At 45.8% G+C, this 14,560-nt stretch overlaps 1 protein-coding gene across 12 annotated transcripts in view; it reads left to right on the top strand.

Annotated features, from left to right (window-relative positions):
- PHACTR3 (phosphatase and actin regulator 3) overlaps positions 1–14,560 on the top strand; it is a 356,261-nt gene that overhangs the window by 331,076 nt on the left and 10,625 nt on the right. For all 12 annotated transcript variants that reach the window (XM_053249632.1, XM_053249641.1, XM_053249630.1 and 9 more), the window contains one exon: positions 7,065–7,120. In XM_053249632.1, coding sequence (XP_053105607.1) covers positions 7,065–7,120 — 56 coding nt within the window. The remainder of the gene's footprint in view (positions 1–7,064; positions 7,121–14,560) is intronic.

Genomic DNA, 14,560 nt, shown 5'->3' with positions numbered 1-14,560 from the left:
CTTGATTCCCTCTTTACAGTCTGAAGTGGTACCACCTATGATGCCATCTCAGGACTGCCATTCTGCTGGACGGGGAGATGGAGGCATCTGCTGAATGCTTGGTCTAGCATGCCACATTCCAAGGGGCATATATTAAATCATTAGCACTTTTAAAAACATTAAAATAGCAGCCATGAGAGGTCTAGTTCCCAATAAAAATTGCCACCATCCCTCAAGTTATTTCCCTGGAAGGAAAGTGCCCCTCCCAAAGCTAACAACAGGTTTGGGGGGAAGTGTGTGGGGGTGGGGTGGGGTGGGGGTAGGGGGTTCCATCACATCTATGATGCAAGAGGAATGCCCCCTCCCCATGTGCCGTGGTCACTATCCTGATTAAGTATGGCTGGCTGTTGTTCTAATGTTGCCTTTAAAAGTGGTGATTCTTATTTTTAGCGGGGCGGGGGAGCAGCTGGATCTATTCAGCCCAGCACAGCATCCCTACAATGGCTGTTGCTGGTGTCTGTTCTGTGTCTTTTTAGACTGTGAGCCATTTGGGAACAGGGAACCTCCTCCTCCTCCTCCTCTGTGTAAACCACTTTGAGAACTTTTTGTCGCTGTTGAAAAGTGGTATATAAATAACAGTAATTGTCATAATTAAAGAGAGGAGTCGCTCATGGTTTTTCTAGTGCCATACCTGGTTTGACCCCAAGAAGCTGTCTCTGTTGGCCCCAAGGCCTTAAAACACATTATTTTTTTTATTATTTATTTAAAATATTTATACCCCGCCCCTCCAGTGCACTACTGCTTGGGGGCTGACATTATATGGGGCTGACATCTGGGACAGAGGAAGGGAGTGCCATCCAGATGAGGAATCCCCCCTGGGTGAAGCTTGGGGAATCCTTTCCAGGAGGTCAAACCATCGGAGACAATGGAAATGGCACAAAGCAAGTGCACACGTGCTGTTTTAAGGAGTTTGCCAACAGCCCTGGGCTGTTCTTTACATGTGCAATGGCCCTGGTGACTTGCTAACACCAAGGTTACACTGGCCAAAATATGTAACATAAATAAAATTAAAATAAATAAATGTCAGCCACTATTTAGACTTTCACTTAAATATTGTTTTAACAGTTTTAACATCGTTTTAAAATGCTTTAAAATTTAAATTGTTGTAATGTTTTAACTTTTACTATATCATTTATTTTGTTTTAACTACTGTTTTAAGTTTTCTGTTGTCATTTAGTTTAACTAATGTTTTAACTTTTGGTTTGTTTGCTTGTTGTAAACCACCCAGAGATGTGAGTTTGGGGCGGTATAGAAATAAGTTAAATAAATAAAAAATACTAATAAATAGACAACTAACTGGCCTTGTGCACATACATTCTGCCACAGCTGTTTGCGTCATTGTGTTTTGGGATTTAGCATGCACAGACTTGCTTATGAACTTGAAATCCCAGGATTTGATGCTCGCTGTGCCAAAGGGGATTTGCTTGCAGGGGAGGAGAAGGCAGGCATGTGTGTTGATGTCAAAATGTTCACATTTTAAAATGGGGGAATGCTACCCATTTTGCTCCATTCATTTTTTGCCTTTGTCATTGAGGGTGCTAAAGGGTAGGGAAAGTGCATACCGAGCATGTCTCCTTGCTCAACTCGTCCCATAAATGTTTTGTGTGCAAAAATACCTGGGACTGCTAGGTTTGAAAAAATAACTCTGAGGCTTATCCCAGACTGTATGTAAACACACAAAGCCTTAATATTCATAAACACTCAGAGGACTGCTTTTATCTCTGTCATATTGAGTCCGGCATTTAATCCTCCTCCTCCCCAGAGCCCTCTGACTGGTTTCTATATCCTTTGTAATCTAATGTAAAGCTTCCGGGAGAACCTATACACAGCAGGGATAATTTTTTAAGTGGGTTGAGCCAGGGGAATGTGAACAGCCGGTGGCTTGGCCCTTTGATTTGGAGATAAGCTCAAAGTGTAAGTCACTGTTTGAGATTGTGTGGAAAGCATGTTAATCTCTGCAACGAAGCTCTGGAGATTGGATTCAGAAAGACCCTCATAGTGGGGGTGCTGGAACCCTCATAGTGGGGGTGCTGGAAAGAACAGGAATCATATTCCAGTTCTCCAGGATGGAACAAAATCCTACAAGAAATATGAGGATGCCCTCAAAATGTGTTCAATTCCTCCTGTGTTCAAGTCCTCCTCCCCTTCCAAAATGTATAGTACGACTGACCCCTTTACTGTGGAGAGAACATAAACCTTCTCCGTTGCTGCTCCTGAACTTTAGAATGCGCTCCCTGTTGAAATAAGAGCCTCCTCATCTCTGGCAACTTTTTAAAAGGTGCTGACAACACATTTATTCACCCAGGCTTTTAATTAGATTTATGGTTTTAAATTTTAAATGCTGGTTTTAAATGATTTTAATGTTAATGTTCCTAATGTTTAAATGATTTTAATTGTTTAATTGATTTCATTTTGATTTTAACTGTTAAATTGATTTTAATTGTTTGTATTTGTTGTAAACTGCCTTGAGCCATTTTGGAGGGGCGGTATATAATCAATCAATCACGCAATCAATCAATCACTCAATCAAATAAATAAATAAATAAATAATAGTCCAGTGGTAATGGACATTATTATTACTAGTTACATTTTTAATTGCATGGCATAGTCTTTATTTCGGTCTTTGACCAGCGTAACATCAAAATAGACAAAAACAGTTCAAATAATCTACTCCTACAAAATAATAAAGAGTCTCTATAAAATTACTTAATATAATAAGTAGAAGACACTAAAAGTTAAGACTGAGAACATAAAACTATATATAGAAGTTAATCAACACTAATATCATAATGACACTGAGTATAAAGGTAGCAAGACAGCAAAATAATGTAATTAATACAGAACGGTGTTAAATCTCATACCGTATTGTATTCTATACTATGTATGGCAACAACATATCCTGAAAGTGGAGGCAACATACATATAGGCATTATAAATCAGATGAATGAATGAATGAATGAATGAGTAAATGTATGTATGTTTGGTGGTATTGCACATTATTATTGCTAGTTACATTTTTTATCCTTCCTCCAAGAAGCTCAGGTTGACAGTTCGCCTTCATTTTTCCTCACAACCACCCTGTGAGGTAGGCTAGGCTGAGAGATTCGCAACCTGCCCAATGTCACCCAGTGAGCTTTATGGCCAAGTGGGGATTTGAAGCAGAGGTCTCCTCAGTCCTAGTGCAACCACTGTGCTGCACTGTGGCTCTTTCTGCTTAGCATGCAGAAAGTCATGGGTTCAGTCCCTGGCTCCTCCAGATTTAAAGATTTCAGGTAGCAGGACAGGGAATGGCCATTCTCCACTGGCAGCCTTGGAGAGCTGCTGCCAGTCAGAGGCTAGCAGGACCAATCATCTGACTTGGTGTAAGGCTGCTTTCTTTCCCTGACTTTACCAGCTCTTAATGAGGAGCTGGGGTGGCAAACACAGGGCATAACAATGTCAAAACACAATTAACTCCCGTCTGGACAAGGGGTCAGTTAAATCAAATGTGTTGAATGAATGAATGAATGAATGAATAACTCAGGGTCTTGTCCAGAGCTGCCTGTTGAGACTATATTGTGCCTGTTTTGAAAGATGCGCTGCCGACTTGTTTCTGGGCCAATTCAAAGTAGGATAAAATCGAGTCGATTTCATCAAGTCGATTTTGACTCCTGGAGCCCACAGAGCCCTGTGGTTTTCTTTGGCAGAATACAGGAGGGGTTTACCATTGTCTCCTCCCATGCAGTCTGAGATGATGCCTTTCAGCATCTTCCTGTATTGCTGCTGCCCGTTACAGTACCAGCGGGGATTCGAACCGGCAACCTTCTGCTTGTTAGTCAAGCATTTCCCCGCTGTGCCATTAGGTGGCTACCCAATTCAAGGTACTGGTACTGGTTATAATAGCTGTTAAAGCCCTTAATGGGTTGGGCCCAGGGACTGCCTGCTTCTCAACCTCCCTGCCTTCCTGACAACATTAACAGAGCGGGCTGTGCTGCATGTGCCAATGCTGAGGGAGGCCCAACTGTCATGCACACAGGGCAAGGCCTTCTTGGTCATTGCAGGCCCCCCACCCCAGCTTTGGAATGGTTTTTCCATTCTTTGCCACATGCATTCTTTGCCTTCCACTGCTGCCTGTAAATGGCAAGTAAAAGCCTGGTTGTTCATTCAGGACGGTTGATCGTTAAGAGGTGCTGTTTTCTTTTTGCTACTGGTGCAGCTTTTTGGTGTTATATTTTATTTTATTTTATTGGTTGTGTGCTTTTCAGATTCATAGATCTTGTGGTTGTTTTAATATATATGTTGTGATCAGCCTTGAGATTAATTTGTTATGAAAGGTAGCATATAAATTTAACAGTACATACATAGATTAAATTCTTGTCACAAGGAGTAGCTACTGTGTTTAGAGTTGCCTAGTGGATAACTGCAATCCACCTCTGGCATAGTGTGTGGAGAGGGACATCTAGGGTTGGTTCACACATGCGCACCCCTTGCTTGATGCCTGAAGCATCTGTGGGTGGCTTCCTTATTATCTCTGATCACCTCTGACACCGTGCTTAAGGAAGTCAGTGCATGCATTTGGCTGCCATTGAAAAGTAAAATGTTGGAGGTGTTATGAATGGAAATCATCACTTGATGTTGCAGCCATCAAGAGACAAATGCACATGTAGGAAACAGTCCCAGTGTATGGGGTAGAGAAATCAAGTGACATATTTGCATACATGAATCAGTCTTTGCAGATGATCCGGGATTTATTCTGGATTTGTCCTTCAGTAAATACTCCCCCAAAAGTCACACACACTCCACTTGGAGTGCCATCTGATGCACATCTAGAACCCCTGTGCAAGCAGGCTTCTTTGTTCCCTTCAGTCCCTTTGTGTGCACAGAGCTGCCCTCCTCCTTTGGGATGAAAGGGACAGTCTGAGGGACCTTTGGGATGAAAGGTCTGACCTCCTCCTTTGGGATGAAAGGGACCTCTGTATACACACTGGAGCTTCCCACCCAAGAAGAGCTACTGGACAGGGCAAAAATGACATGCACTGACCAGAACACCGCAAAGTTCCCATTTAAATTCAAGCACAAGATAGGAGTTTGGAAGGAGTTCCTGCTGGCGGGGGTGGGGGGTCCCTGCATTTTTTCATAGGGCACACTTATTGCAGAAGAAGCTTACAACCAGATGGATTATGGGGGAAAGTCATGGAGGGAGGGAAAGAGACAAGGGTAGGGAGAGGAAACTGTAGGCAAATGCTCTCACAAACTTAAAAGTTTGGTTGGGAGCGGAGATTGAGGGGGACATCCCAACTCACACTCCTCCTATACCCTATGACAGGGGTTCTCAGGTGCCCAGGTGTTGTTGGACTACAGCTCCCATCATTCCCCAGCCATTAAGACCCTTGGTGATGAAGGGAGTTGTTGTCCAACACCTTCTGGGGCTCCAAGTTTGAGAACTCCCGGTATAAGGAGTACTGAGACAATGTATGCAAAGTGCTTGAACATGATGTAAATGCTGGTTGTTTTGGCTGTGTGTGTGTGTGTGTGTGTGTGTGTGTGTGTGTGGAAACCCAAGGTGTCTAAAAGGGTTCGCTTCGCGTGCTCGAAAGGGCTCACCGTCTAAACACGCACAGGCAAGAGGAGAGAGAGGCGGGGCGAGGCGGGGAGGACCATTTGCTCTCCCACGGCTAATTTTGGTTTTGTTTGTTTGTGGGCCAGCTCTTTGCCCACTTAGCCGCTCTTTTGAACCGTTTGCTATTTTGAGTAGTCCTGTTATTCCTGTGGTGGTGGTGGTGGTGGTGGTGGTGATGATGATGATGATGAAGATTACTTCTTCTTCCTTTTCTTCCCGGCCGTATCTGCCGCCCTTCGGTTGTGCCACCTTGTCCTTGGCATAACGTTCCCTCCTCGCTTCCCACCACCACCATCCGCGATGAGCATGAGGGCCGGCCGTGCTTCTCGCCGGGCGCTGCTTATCTGAGAGTGGCGTGGCGTGGGTAGAGAAAGGGAAGCCTCCCCTCGAGTCCCGCCTCTGGAAAGCCCGCCGCCTCCCGATCCCAAAGCAGGACTGCCACGCCTTCTTCCCGCCCTGTGGTAGCGACTGCGCCGCCGTCCCTGCCTGCGCTCCTCGGGCTTCTTCTCCCGGGGGCGCCCGCCTCTGGCTGATGATCCCTGTATTAATATACCCCCCATCCATCCATCCATCCCTCCCTCCCTCCCCCGGAGGGCGATTCCCAATCCCGAGCCAGCCAATGGAGCATCTATAAACGCCTGCGCGGAGGCGGGCGAATCACCCCGCCGGGTTTGCCCAGCAGATATTAGCGCGTCTCGCTCGGGGGAAGACTCACTGGGGGTGCGGCGGGACTCACAACAACAACAGCAGCCGCCTGGCCGAGATCATCTGATCTGGGCGAGTCAATCGCGAGGCAGCGCGAGTAAAAGGGGAGGCGGAGGCTTCCTCTACTCTCAGTGTCACACACACAGTCAGGCACAGAGTGATTCCGCAGCCCCTGAGCAGGCTGGGCTGTCAGAGCTCCGATCCAGGAACCACCTGCACAGACAAGACTTCTCGTTTGCTTGCAAGGCTCGCTGCTGTCCAGATGTCTCACTGGGGGTGCTAGACGAGGAAGGGGGGACTGGGACACGAGACGCCAAAGCAGCCCCTGCAGAGAAGACTTTCTAGGAAACACGTTCTTTAGAAATCCGGGCAGAAGAAGTACTGCCAGCATCTGGTTATTCTGAGACGACTGGCGCTTCCTGGCTTTCTCTGGAGAGCTGTGGAAGAATGTGTGTTAGTGGGGCAAATGGGAGAGAGAGGGACGTCTGCTAGCCAAGAACTTTTTCTCTCTCGGGAAGCAGAAGCTGAGCTTTAGGATGGAGAAGAGGAGGGTCTCCAGGGGCAGGTCGTCTCAGGCCTTTCATTTACTGGCCGCCGTCTGACCCAAACGCCAATTTTGATTTTGCCCTGGACTTTGGCAAAGAAAGAACAATAAAGTGGACTTTGGCAAAGAAAGAACAATAAAAATGGTCCAAAACGTCATTTTGGTTTTCTTCCGCAGGCGACTGAGCCAAAGACCTGCTGTTGAAGAACTAGAAAGAAGAAATATTTTGAAACGTAAGTGCTTATGCTTTTTCCTTCCCTCCTAAATGGCAAATTGTGATTTCTAGTCATTTTGTAGACGTGTATCAAATGCTCCTCTTGTAGTAAAAAATTTAAGTTTCCTATTTGTGACGGGACGTATGCCATGAAATTTTCGCTTTTTGCATGGTCTGGATTTCTAGGAGGCTGCTGGGCTCCTATTTATTCAATAATAAAATGTATCCTCATCAGGAATGAAGGTGAGGACCATGGTTAAATAATGTACATTTTTGTACATCTAACAATTGTCTAGTAAAATATATACCTTAATACACAGCGTGTTAAAATATCAATCTTCTTCTTCTTCTTCTTCTTCTTCTTCTTCTTCTTCTTCTTCTTCTTCTTCTTCTTCTTCTTCTTCTTTCACAACAGTCCTGTCAAGTATTCTCCTATTATTCCCATTTTTGTAATAGCAAACTGAGGCTGTGAGATGGTCATTTGCTTAAGCAATGCCTATGGCCACTCACTGGATCACTGACAGAGCTGGTCACGTTTTTTGAATTCCAAAACCACTTCCTAGTGTCCTATAGATGATGCGTTAGAAAAGAAGAATTTTTGCACCTCTAGTTTAGTGTAACAATGACCTGGATTCATTTTCCTCCTCAAAGAGAATCAAAGTCTACCAAGTCACAACTCATCACTTCTAAAAGTGGAATGTGCAAGCATCCATGCAGAAGACTGAGCTTCCCATCAACTGAACTGATTGCAAAATATCCTGACCTTTCTAATGTCAGTGTTACCCATGAATTAAACTACAAAAGGCCTATTAGGATATCATAACTTTATATATATTCGTGTTACCTCCAAGTTTCACCTGAAACAAAATCCAAAGCGAGCTCAATGCATTATGCGCAAGCAAGAAGCATTTCTAGGGAAATTAAAAGAATCCTGAGAAAGTTAGCAAGTATTCTTGGGGATAAGGGGACTGAAAACATCTTGGTAGGTACGGAAATGGGAGAGTCCAGCTCAGACAAAATACATTCAGAATTACAACATATTTTAATAACTGGAGTGAATTTTTTCAGGAGCCATGCACACTGATAAACATAGTTGCCTTTTCTGCTCCATGGTATGGTTGCTGGGCATCTTATAAAACATCTCTTTAGAAAGTGTGTGGCAGATAAAATGGTTTATGTGTTTAGGTTCATAAGCCACCCGATCCCTAAAGATCAAGGCAGGTATCACTTCCTTATTGTATGGATCCCAGGAAGAACGTGGACAAGTCACAGATATTGTACAGATGGAAGGCAGAGAGAGTTAGGCTGTGGATGGGCCATTGTTCAGAGGTGAAGCACCTGCTTTGCAACCGGAAGGTCCCCAGATCAATCCCCAGCAGTTGCAGGTGGGGCTGGGAATGACCCCAGAAGCTCTGGAGGGTTGCTTCCAATCAGCGCAAACATTTCTGAGCTCGCTGGACCAAGGTTCTGACTCAGCACAAGAAGGCAGCTTTGTGGCCTTCAATCTTATGCACACTTGTCAAAAGCCAATTGAACTAGGTGGGTGAGACTTCCCACTAGGTAGACTTGCATTGGATCAGGCCGCCCATAACTTGTCCAAAGCCTTCCTCCAATGTCATGGTTGGGGTGATTCAGATCCAGATTTAACCAGGTTTAAGAGCTGGCTTAGCATCATGGCCAAGAGAGAACTGGGAAGGCAACAAGTGAAATCTTGCCTCAGCCAAGGAGCCTTCGTCTCTCAGTCTCAGTTGTCCATCTGCCTTATGGAAACAATAATAATGACCTACCTTGCAGGGCTGTTGGGCAGATTGCTGAGACGATGTAGATTGCTGAGCAGCAATCTGCTGAGCAGATTGCTGAGACGATTGATATGAGCTTCCTAAAGCTCTGTATAATGTAATAATGTAAAGCGTTGCTAGAATAGTCATTAGCTCAGTCCACACAACTTTCCTTTCCTTTTTTGTGGAAGTTACACAGCACTTTTGTGAAGTGCTTCTGATCCATGTGCTATGTCTGGCTCTGCAGCAGGCAGCTCATGTGCAGCAGCTGGCCATGTGCATACAACTCTGTCCATGGGTCTTCCCCTTTGCATGCTGTAAGGATTATTGATCACCCATAGATTGGTCGCCAGTTATTCCTACAAGGCAACCACACAAATAACCAGCATGAGTGGCACCGGTTGCCTGAGGGAGGAGCAGAGGGGAGACGGGGGGGGGGGCTGGATTCACCCTCCAAAGAGGCATTGCGTGAGCTGACCCATTCCAACTCACCTCTTGGGAGATATGTGTGAGGGCCCGATTCAGCAAGGATCGCCATCAGAATAGTCCCCAGTGCTGAATACAGGGCTTTATTCCCAAAGTCACGCTGTTTTTGTACACCTAGCTTGCATCCTGCCTGGCAGTGGGCACACTGAAGCCTGCTTCTATATACGGATTGCCCTTGCTGTACCGGGGTGACTGGCTTTCACATTTGTTACTCTGGTACAATGAGCTAAGTGCAGGCTGCAGGCGGAGGGTGCGGTTTCAGCCAAAACGAAAAGAAGCAGCATGAAAAGAAATCACCTCCATGCCAAGCTGACCATCCTGGGATGTCATTTCCAGATAAAGCCGCTCCCTCCGCCTGGAGTGACTCCCAAGAGAGATCTGCTTGCGGAATTTAATGTACTCCCGCCCTGCCCCGCCCCGCCCCGCCCCTTAAATCAAAGCTTCAGTGCCTTTGCAACAAAGACAGGCCACCCGCAGGATGGGCCAGTTGATAGATTAGGATGTCTGGCTGACAACTGCACACGAGGGTTGTTGAAAGCAGTTAAAGAGCAGACCCAGTAACAGGCATACCATGGAAAGCTCCCCACTGATGTTCAAGACAAGAGAGCAGGGTGAGAGTTCTTCCTTGAATAAATCAGCTGAAAACGGAGCGCTTGCAACTTTGTGGGATTGGGCCAGGTGGCACCATGTGCCTCAGAGGCTAATAATACTTGCAACTAATGCAAACCGTGCTAGCCTTCAAGGTTTATTTCCAGCAGTAGTTCGTTCACATTGGGACACTTCTCACAAGGGTGGTGTAAATGCAGGGGTGCTGGATGATAGGAGTTCCCAACCTCGCCCCCCCCATGTTGGACTACAACTCCTATCATCCCCAGACACAATGGTCTTTGGCCACGCTTTCTCTTTTTTCACAGAGAGCCCACCACTGTGCAAGGTAGACTGTTCCAGTCATACAGCTTTCATGGTTAAGAAATTCTTCCTAATGTCCAGCCTAAATCTGCTTCCGAGTAATTCCAACCCATTGGTTCTAGTCTGGTTCTCAGGAGCAACAGCGAACAAATCTGCTCCTTCTTCTGAGTAACAGACCTTCAGATATTTGAAGATGGCTATCTTATCTCCCCTTTAGCTTTCTCATCTCCAGGCTAACTGTACCCAGTTCCTTCAACTGTTTCTCATGAGACTTGGTTCCAGACCTCTAACCAACTTTGTTCTCTGAACCCCTTCCAGTTTATCACTATCCTTCCTAAAGTGTGGTGCCTAGAATTGGACACAGTGGCTGACATCCAGGCTAACATTGCACTAGTGCAAACATATTGCACGAGTGTACTGATGTCTCTGTAGCTAGTTCCTCTGTCGGAAGCGTGCATTCTGGACCAGTTCAATAGGGTGAGCTTGTGCAACCTGTGATACATATCCTGCTGGGAAACATCTTCCGGTCTTCCTTGATCCATAGATGTTGCAGAGAATGATGCAAAGCTATCCACTGTCCTTGTTGTGCAAGCACACTTGTGCAAGCAGACCAAGAGCACAAGAGACTCAGCATCTTTGAATATCCATTCAGCTACGTGGGTGCATTGTCTTAGCTCTTTTAGCTGCTGCATCACGCTGTTGGCTCATGTTCTGCTTGTTGTCTACTAAGACATCTAGATTTTTCTCACAAGTATTACTGCTAAGCCAAGTCTCCTGCATCCTAGAAGTGTGTGCTTGATTTGCAAGTGTCAGAGCTAGCTTTCCCCCCCTGCCTGTGTTGCTCACAATCTGTCCTAGGGCAGATTGCTCTGCTGATACATAAGGATGCAACACCAGCATAACAGAGTGGCACATTTTGTTTATTTATTACTATGATTTTTACTCCAACTCTCTAAAAGAGAATCAAGGAAGCCTGCAACACCCTAAAAACAGGCAGACAGGTATAAAAATGCTTCCAGGTGTTGTGTTAACCTGTTAACCTGTTGAGCAGATCACCAAGTTCTTATGCATACATTTTTATTCATTCCTAAAGATGGATTCATTTAGAAATGTTTATTCTGCCTTCTTCCTGAAACATCAAGGCAGCTACAAATATTTAAAACAATAAACATCATCATCATCCTGCTCTGAGCCATTTTTGGAAGGGCAGTATATAAATCAAATAAATTCCAACTAATAAATTCCAAATAATAAATCATCATCATCCTTCCACTTTTCAACAAACAAGTTCACAAAACAGTTTTGGGTGTGGGGGAGAATAAGATGATTCCCTGCCATCAAAAGGCTCACAATCTAAAAAAATCAAAATAAGTTAGACACCAGCAACAACCACTGGACAGACACCACTTCTAGAAATAAGAGGACCAGCACTTTAACAGATGCCCCTCTGCCCAGTTAGCAGAAATGAAGAACAATCTGCTTAGCAAGAGGCCAGCAGTGTTGTGTGCGAGCGGCATCATAGCTATAATCCCCTCCGCAGAGCCTAGACTAGGATACAGAAGAGTGAACTGCTCAAAAGCCTTGTCGCCTTTGCTTGGTTCTTTCCATGGAGAAATGTGATGCGTTGGGCGGAAGCAGCTCCTACAGCAGTGCAGTCGTTGGTGACGGGTGTGCAGTGGGTGAGCAGGGCATACTGTACTGCTGGGCTGCCCTTGCCAAACTGCTGCGGACGCGGGAAGAAAGCCCAGCTCCTGCGATGCCAGCCCTCTGACTTTGCACTCAGTGGCAGCCCCAAACCTCCTTGCACCTGGACAGGAACCAAATGTCAGCCCCTCCTTTTTTGAAGCAGAGGTGGCAATAGTGGTTGCTTGATCTCACGTCACGTGTGCACATGCACATACAGGAACATAGAAAGCGGCTCTATACTGAGTCAGTCCCTTGGTCCATCTTGCCCAGTATTGTCTACACTGACTGGCAATGACTGGTTTCAGGCAGGAGTCTCTCCTGTCCCTACCTGGAGATGCCAGGGATTGAACCTGGGACCTTCTGCATGTAAAGCAGATGCTCTACCTGTGAGCTATGGCCCCATCCTCAAAGGCGTCTTTCAGATTTGAATCCCTCACCTGCACACACCTTTGCCTATTCCACCACATGACATGCAGTGCATATGCCCTTCTCCATTTATAGAGCTTCTTCAAGCCACTACTGCCCTTTCCTCATTCCACTCCTTCCCCGTTTTCATTGTCAGGTCAGTGGCCAATGAGGGAGGAGCCAATGGCAGCAAAGATGAAGCAATGGTGGAGGAGGAGGTGGTGAAGAGGAGTGGCACTTTGCTGAGTAGTGGCTGTGTAGCCACTTGGCAAAGAGCTACTCAGATGGTGAGGAATGGCAGAGGGGGATGGCACCCCAGTAATTTGCCGCCTGAGGCAACCGCCTCACCGTGCCTCGTGGAAGGATCGCCCTGGGCTGAGGCAGAGACCTCCAGATGTAAGGTTAATTATCTTCCCAGCAGCAAGGTGGATGGTGCAGTTGGCTTGTGCAGGCTGGTGGTGCAAGCACAGCATCTCAGTGCCTGCACCAGGAGAGCCTTCACCTGCTTGGTGGCCACTTGGCAATTAGGGCTGGTAAGTACAGTATCAGCCATGACTGTCAGAGTGACCCCCGCAGCCATGGTAGCTTTGGAACTGAAAATGCTCCCAGAAGTTTCTGGAGATCTCTTAGCTTGTTTTCTGCGCATGGCCGAGTGTAGGTCCTAATCAGGCAGTTTTCCTTTCATCATCCTGTAATATCACTCACATCCCGTCTTACTCTGGCAATTGTTTCAGAGTTGCGGCTAATTTAGGAACCCTGTCAAGAGAAAGGGTGTAAATTACACTCTTGTGTTTGGCACTGTATAGCTGGAGGAGTTGTCTCATTAAGATGGATGGGCCAGAAGCCAGGCACTTAATAATTAATGGATTCAAGGGTAGCCAAAATGCTGCTGCTGCTGTAAGAGAGCTCGCTCATTTCCCCTGTTATAGTGTAACATTATGATATCATAATTCCCTGTTATAAAGCAGGATTGGATAATGTTCCTCCTTCAGTGAAGACCAAATGGTAGATTTATATCACAGGGTATTTGCAAGAGTAGAAGTGGTGTGTGGTAGTTACGCTGGAGCAGCCCATAGGAACACAGGAAGCTGCCTTCTGCAGAGTCAGACCATTGGTCCATCTAGCTCAGTATGGTCTACTCTGACTGGCAGTGACTTCTCAAGATTGCAGGCAGGAGTCCTCTTTCCCAGCCCTACCTGGAGATGCCAGGTATTGAACCTGGAACTTTCTCCATGCGAAGCAGGTGCTCTGTCTCCGAGTTATGACCCCACCCTCCATTTAGACTAATTTAGGCTAAGGACAAAAACATCCACTACTGATGTGGCGTGGTTGATGTTTCCCCAGGGATGGGTATCATGCCGCTCTGGAAAGGTCTGATCAACTTGAGGTGGGCAGATCAAGTGCGAAATTCCCATACTTGCATTCTACCTCCCTGAAGGGCCAGTGGCAGTAATGTGGGATTCTCCTTGATCCACCCATGCCACCAGATTCCATTATTCAAATGCTACCAGAGGAACATGCGGTCCCATACCAGGAAAGAAACAATTAGGTATGAATTATTCATGGAAGGCAGATGATAAAAGTCTCACCTGATTCCGTATCTATCTTTGCACTCCTTCGAGGGCTTAATTTGAGCTAGGGGTCCCTGGAGGTTCGCCCCAGAGCCTATTTGCACACCTTGGATACAGAAAATGTTACAAAGTGTATCTATGAGCATGTGCAGAGTGCCTTCCTTTCACTACAGGTGGCCCACATACATCTGGGATTAGGAGACAGGAATATGATTTTCTACCAACCGTAAGCCCTTAGTATCTCCTGTTTGGAAAAATTAAGCACCAATTCCTTCCCTTGAAGGCTTTCCAGAAACACTGTAGATCACATTCCATCTCTTTGCTGATCTTTTATAGCTAGCGGATCTTGCTAAATTGCTTATTATTTGTAATTGGAATGGGTATGCTCATGTGGCCCTGGAGATATCTTCTTATTTCCTAACACGTTTTTTGCTGGAATGTATTCCGCCATTATTTTTTAAATTCACCTGAGGCCACCTAAGCAGAAACCTACTTTTTCTGAAATGTCTGCCATTTAAAAATTATTACCATAGAACTGCTTATGTTCGGAGATTCTGTGCAGGCTCTTTCGCCAAGACTCTGAAGATTGCAGGCTCTCCCATTACAATGGGTCTGCCTGCAGCT

Source organism: Hemicordylus capensis, chromosome 4 (genome assembly GCF_027244095.1).
Source record: "Hemicordylus capensis ecotype Gifberg chromosome 4, rHemCap1.1.pri, whole genome shotgun sequence".
NCBI lineage: Eukaryota > Metazoa > Chordata > Lepidosauria > Squamata > Cordylidae > Hemicordylus > Hemicordylus capensis.
Note: the sequence above shows the minus strand (reverse complement) of the source record. Positions and strands in the feature narration are given on the sequence as shown.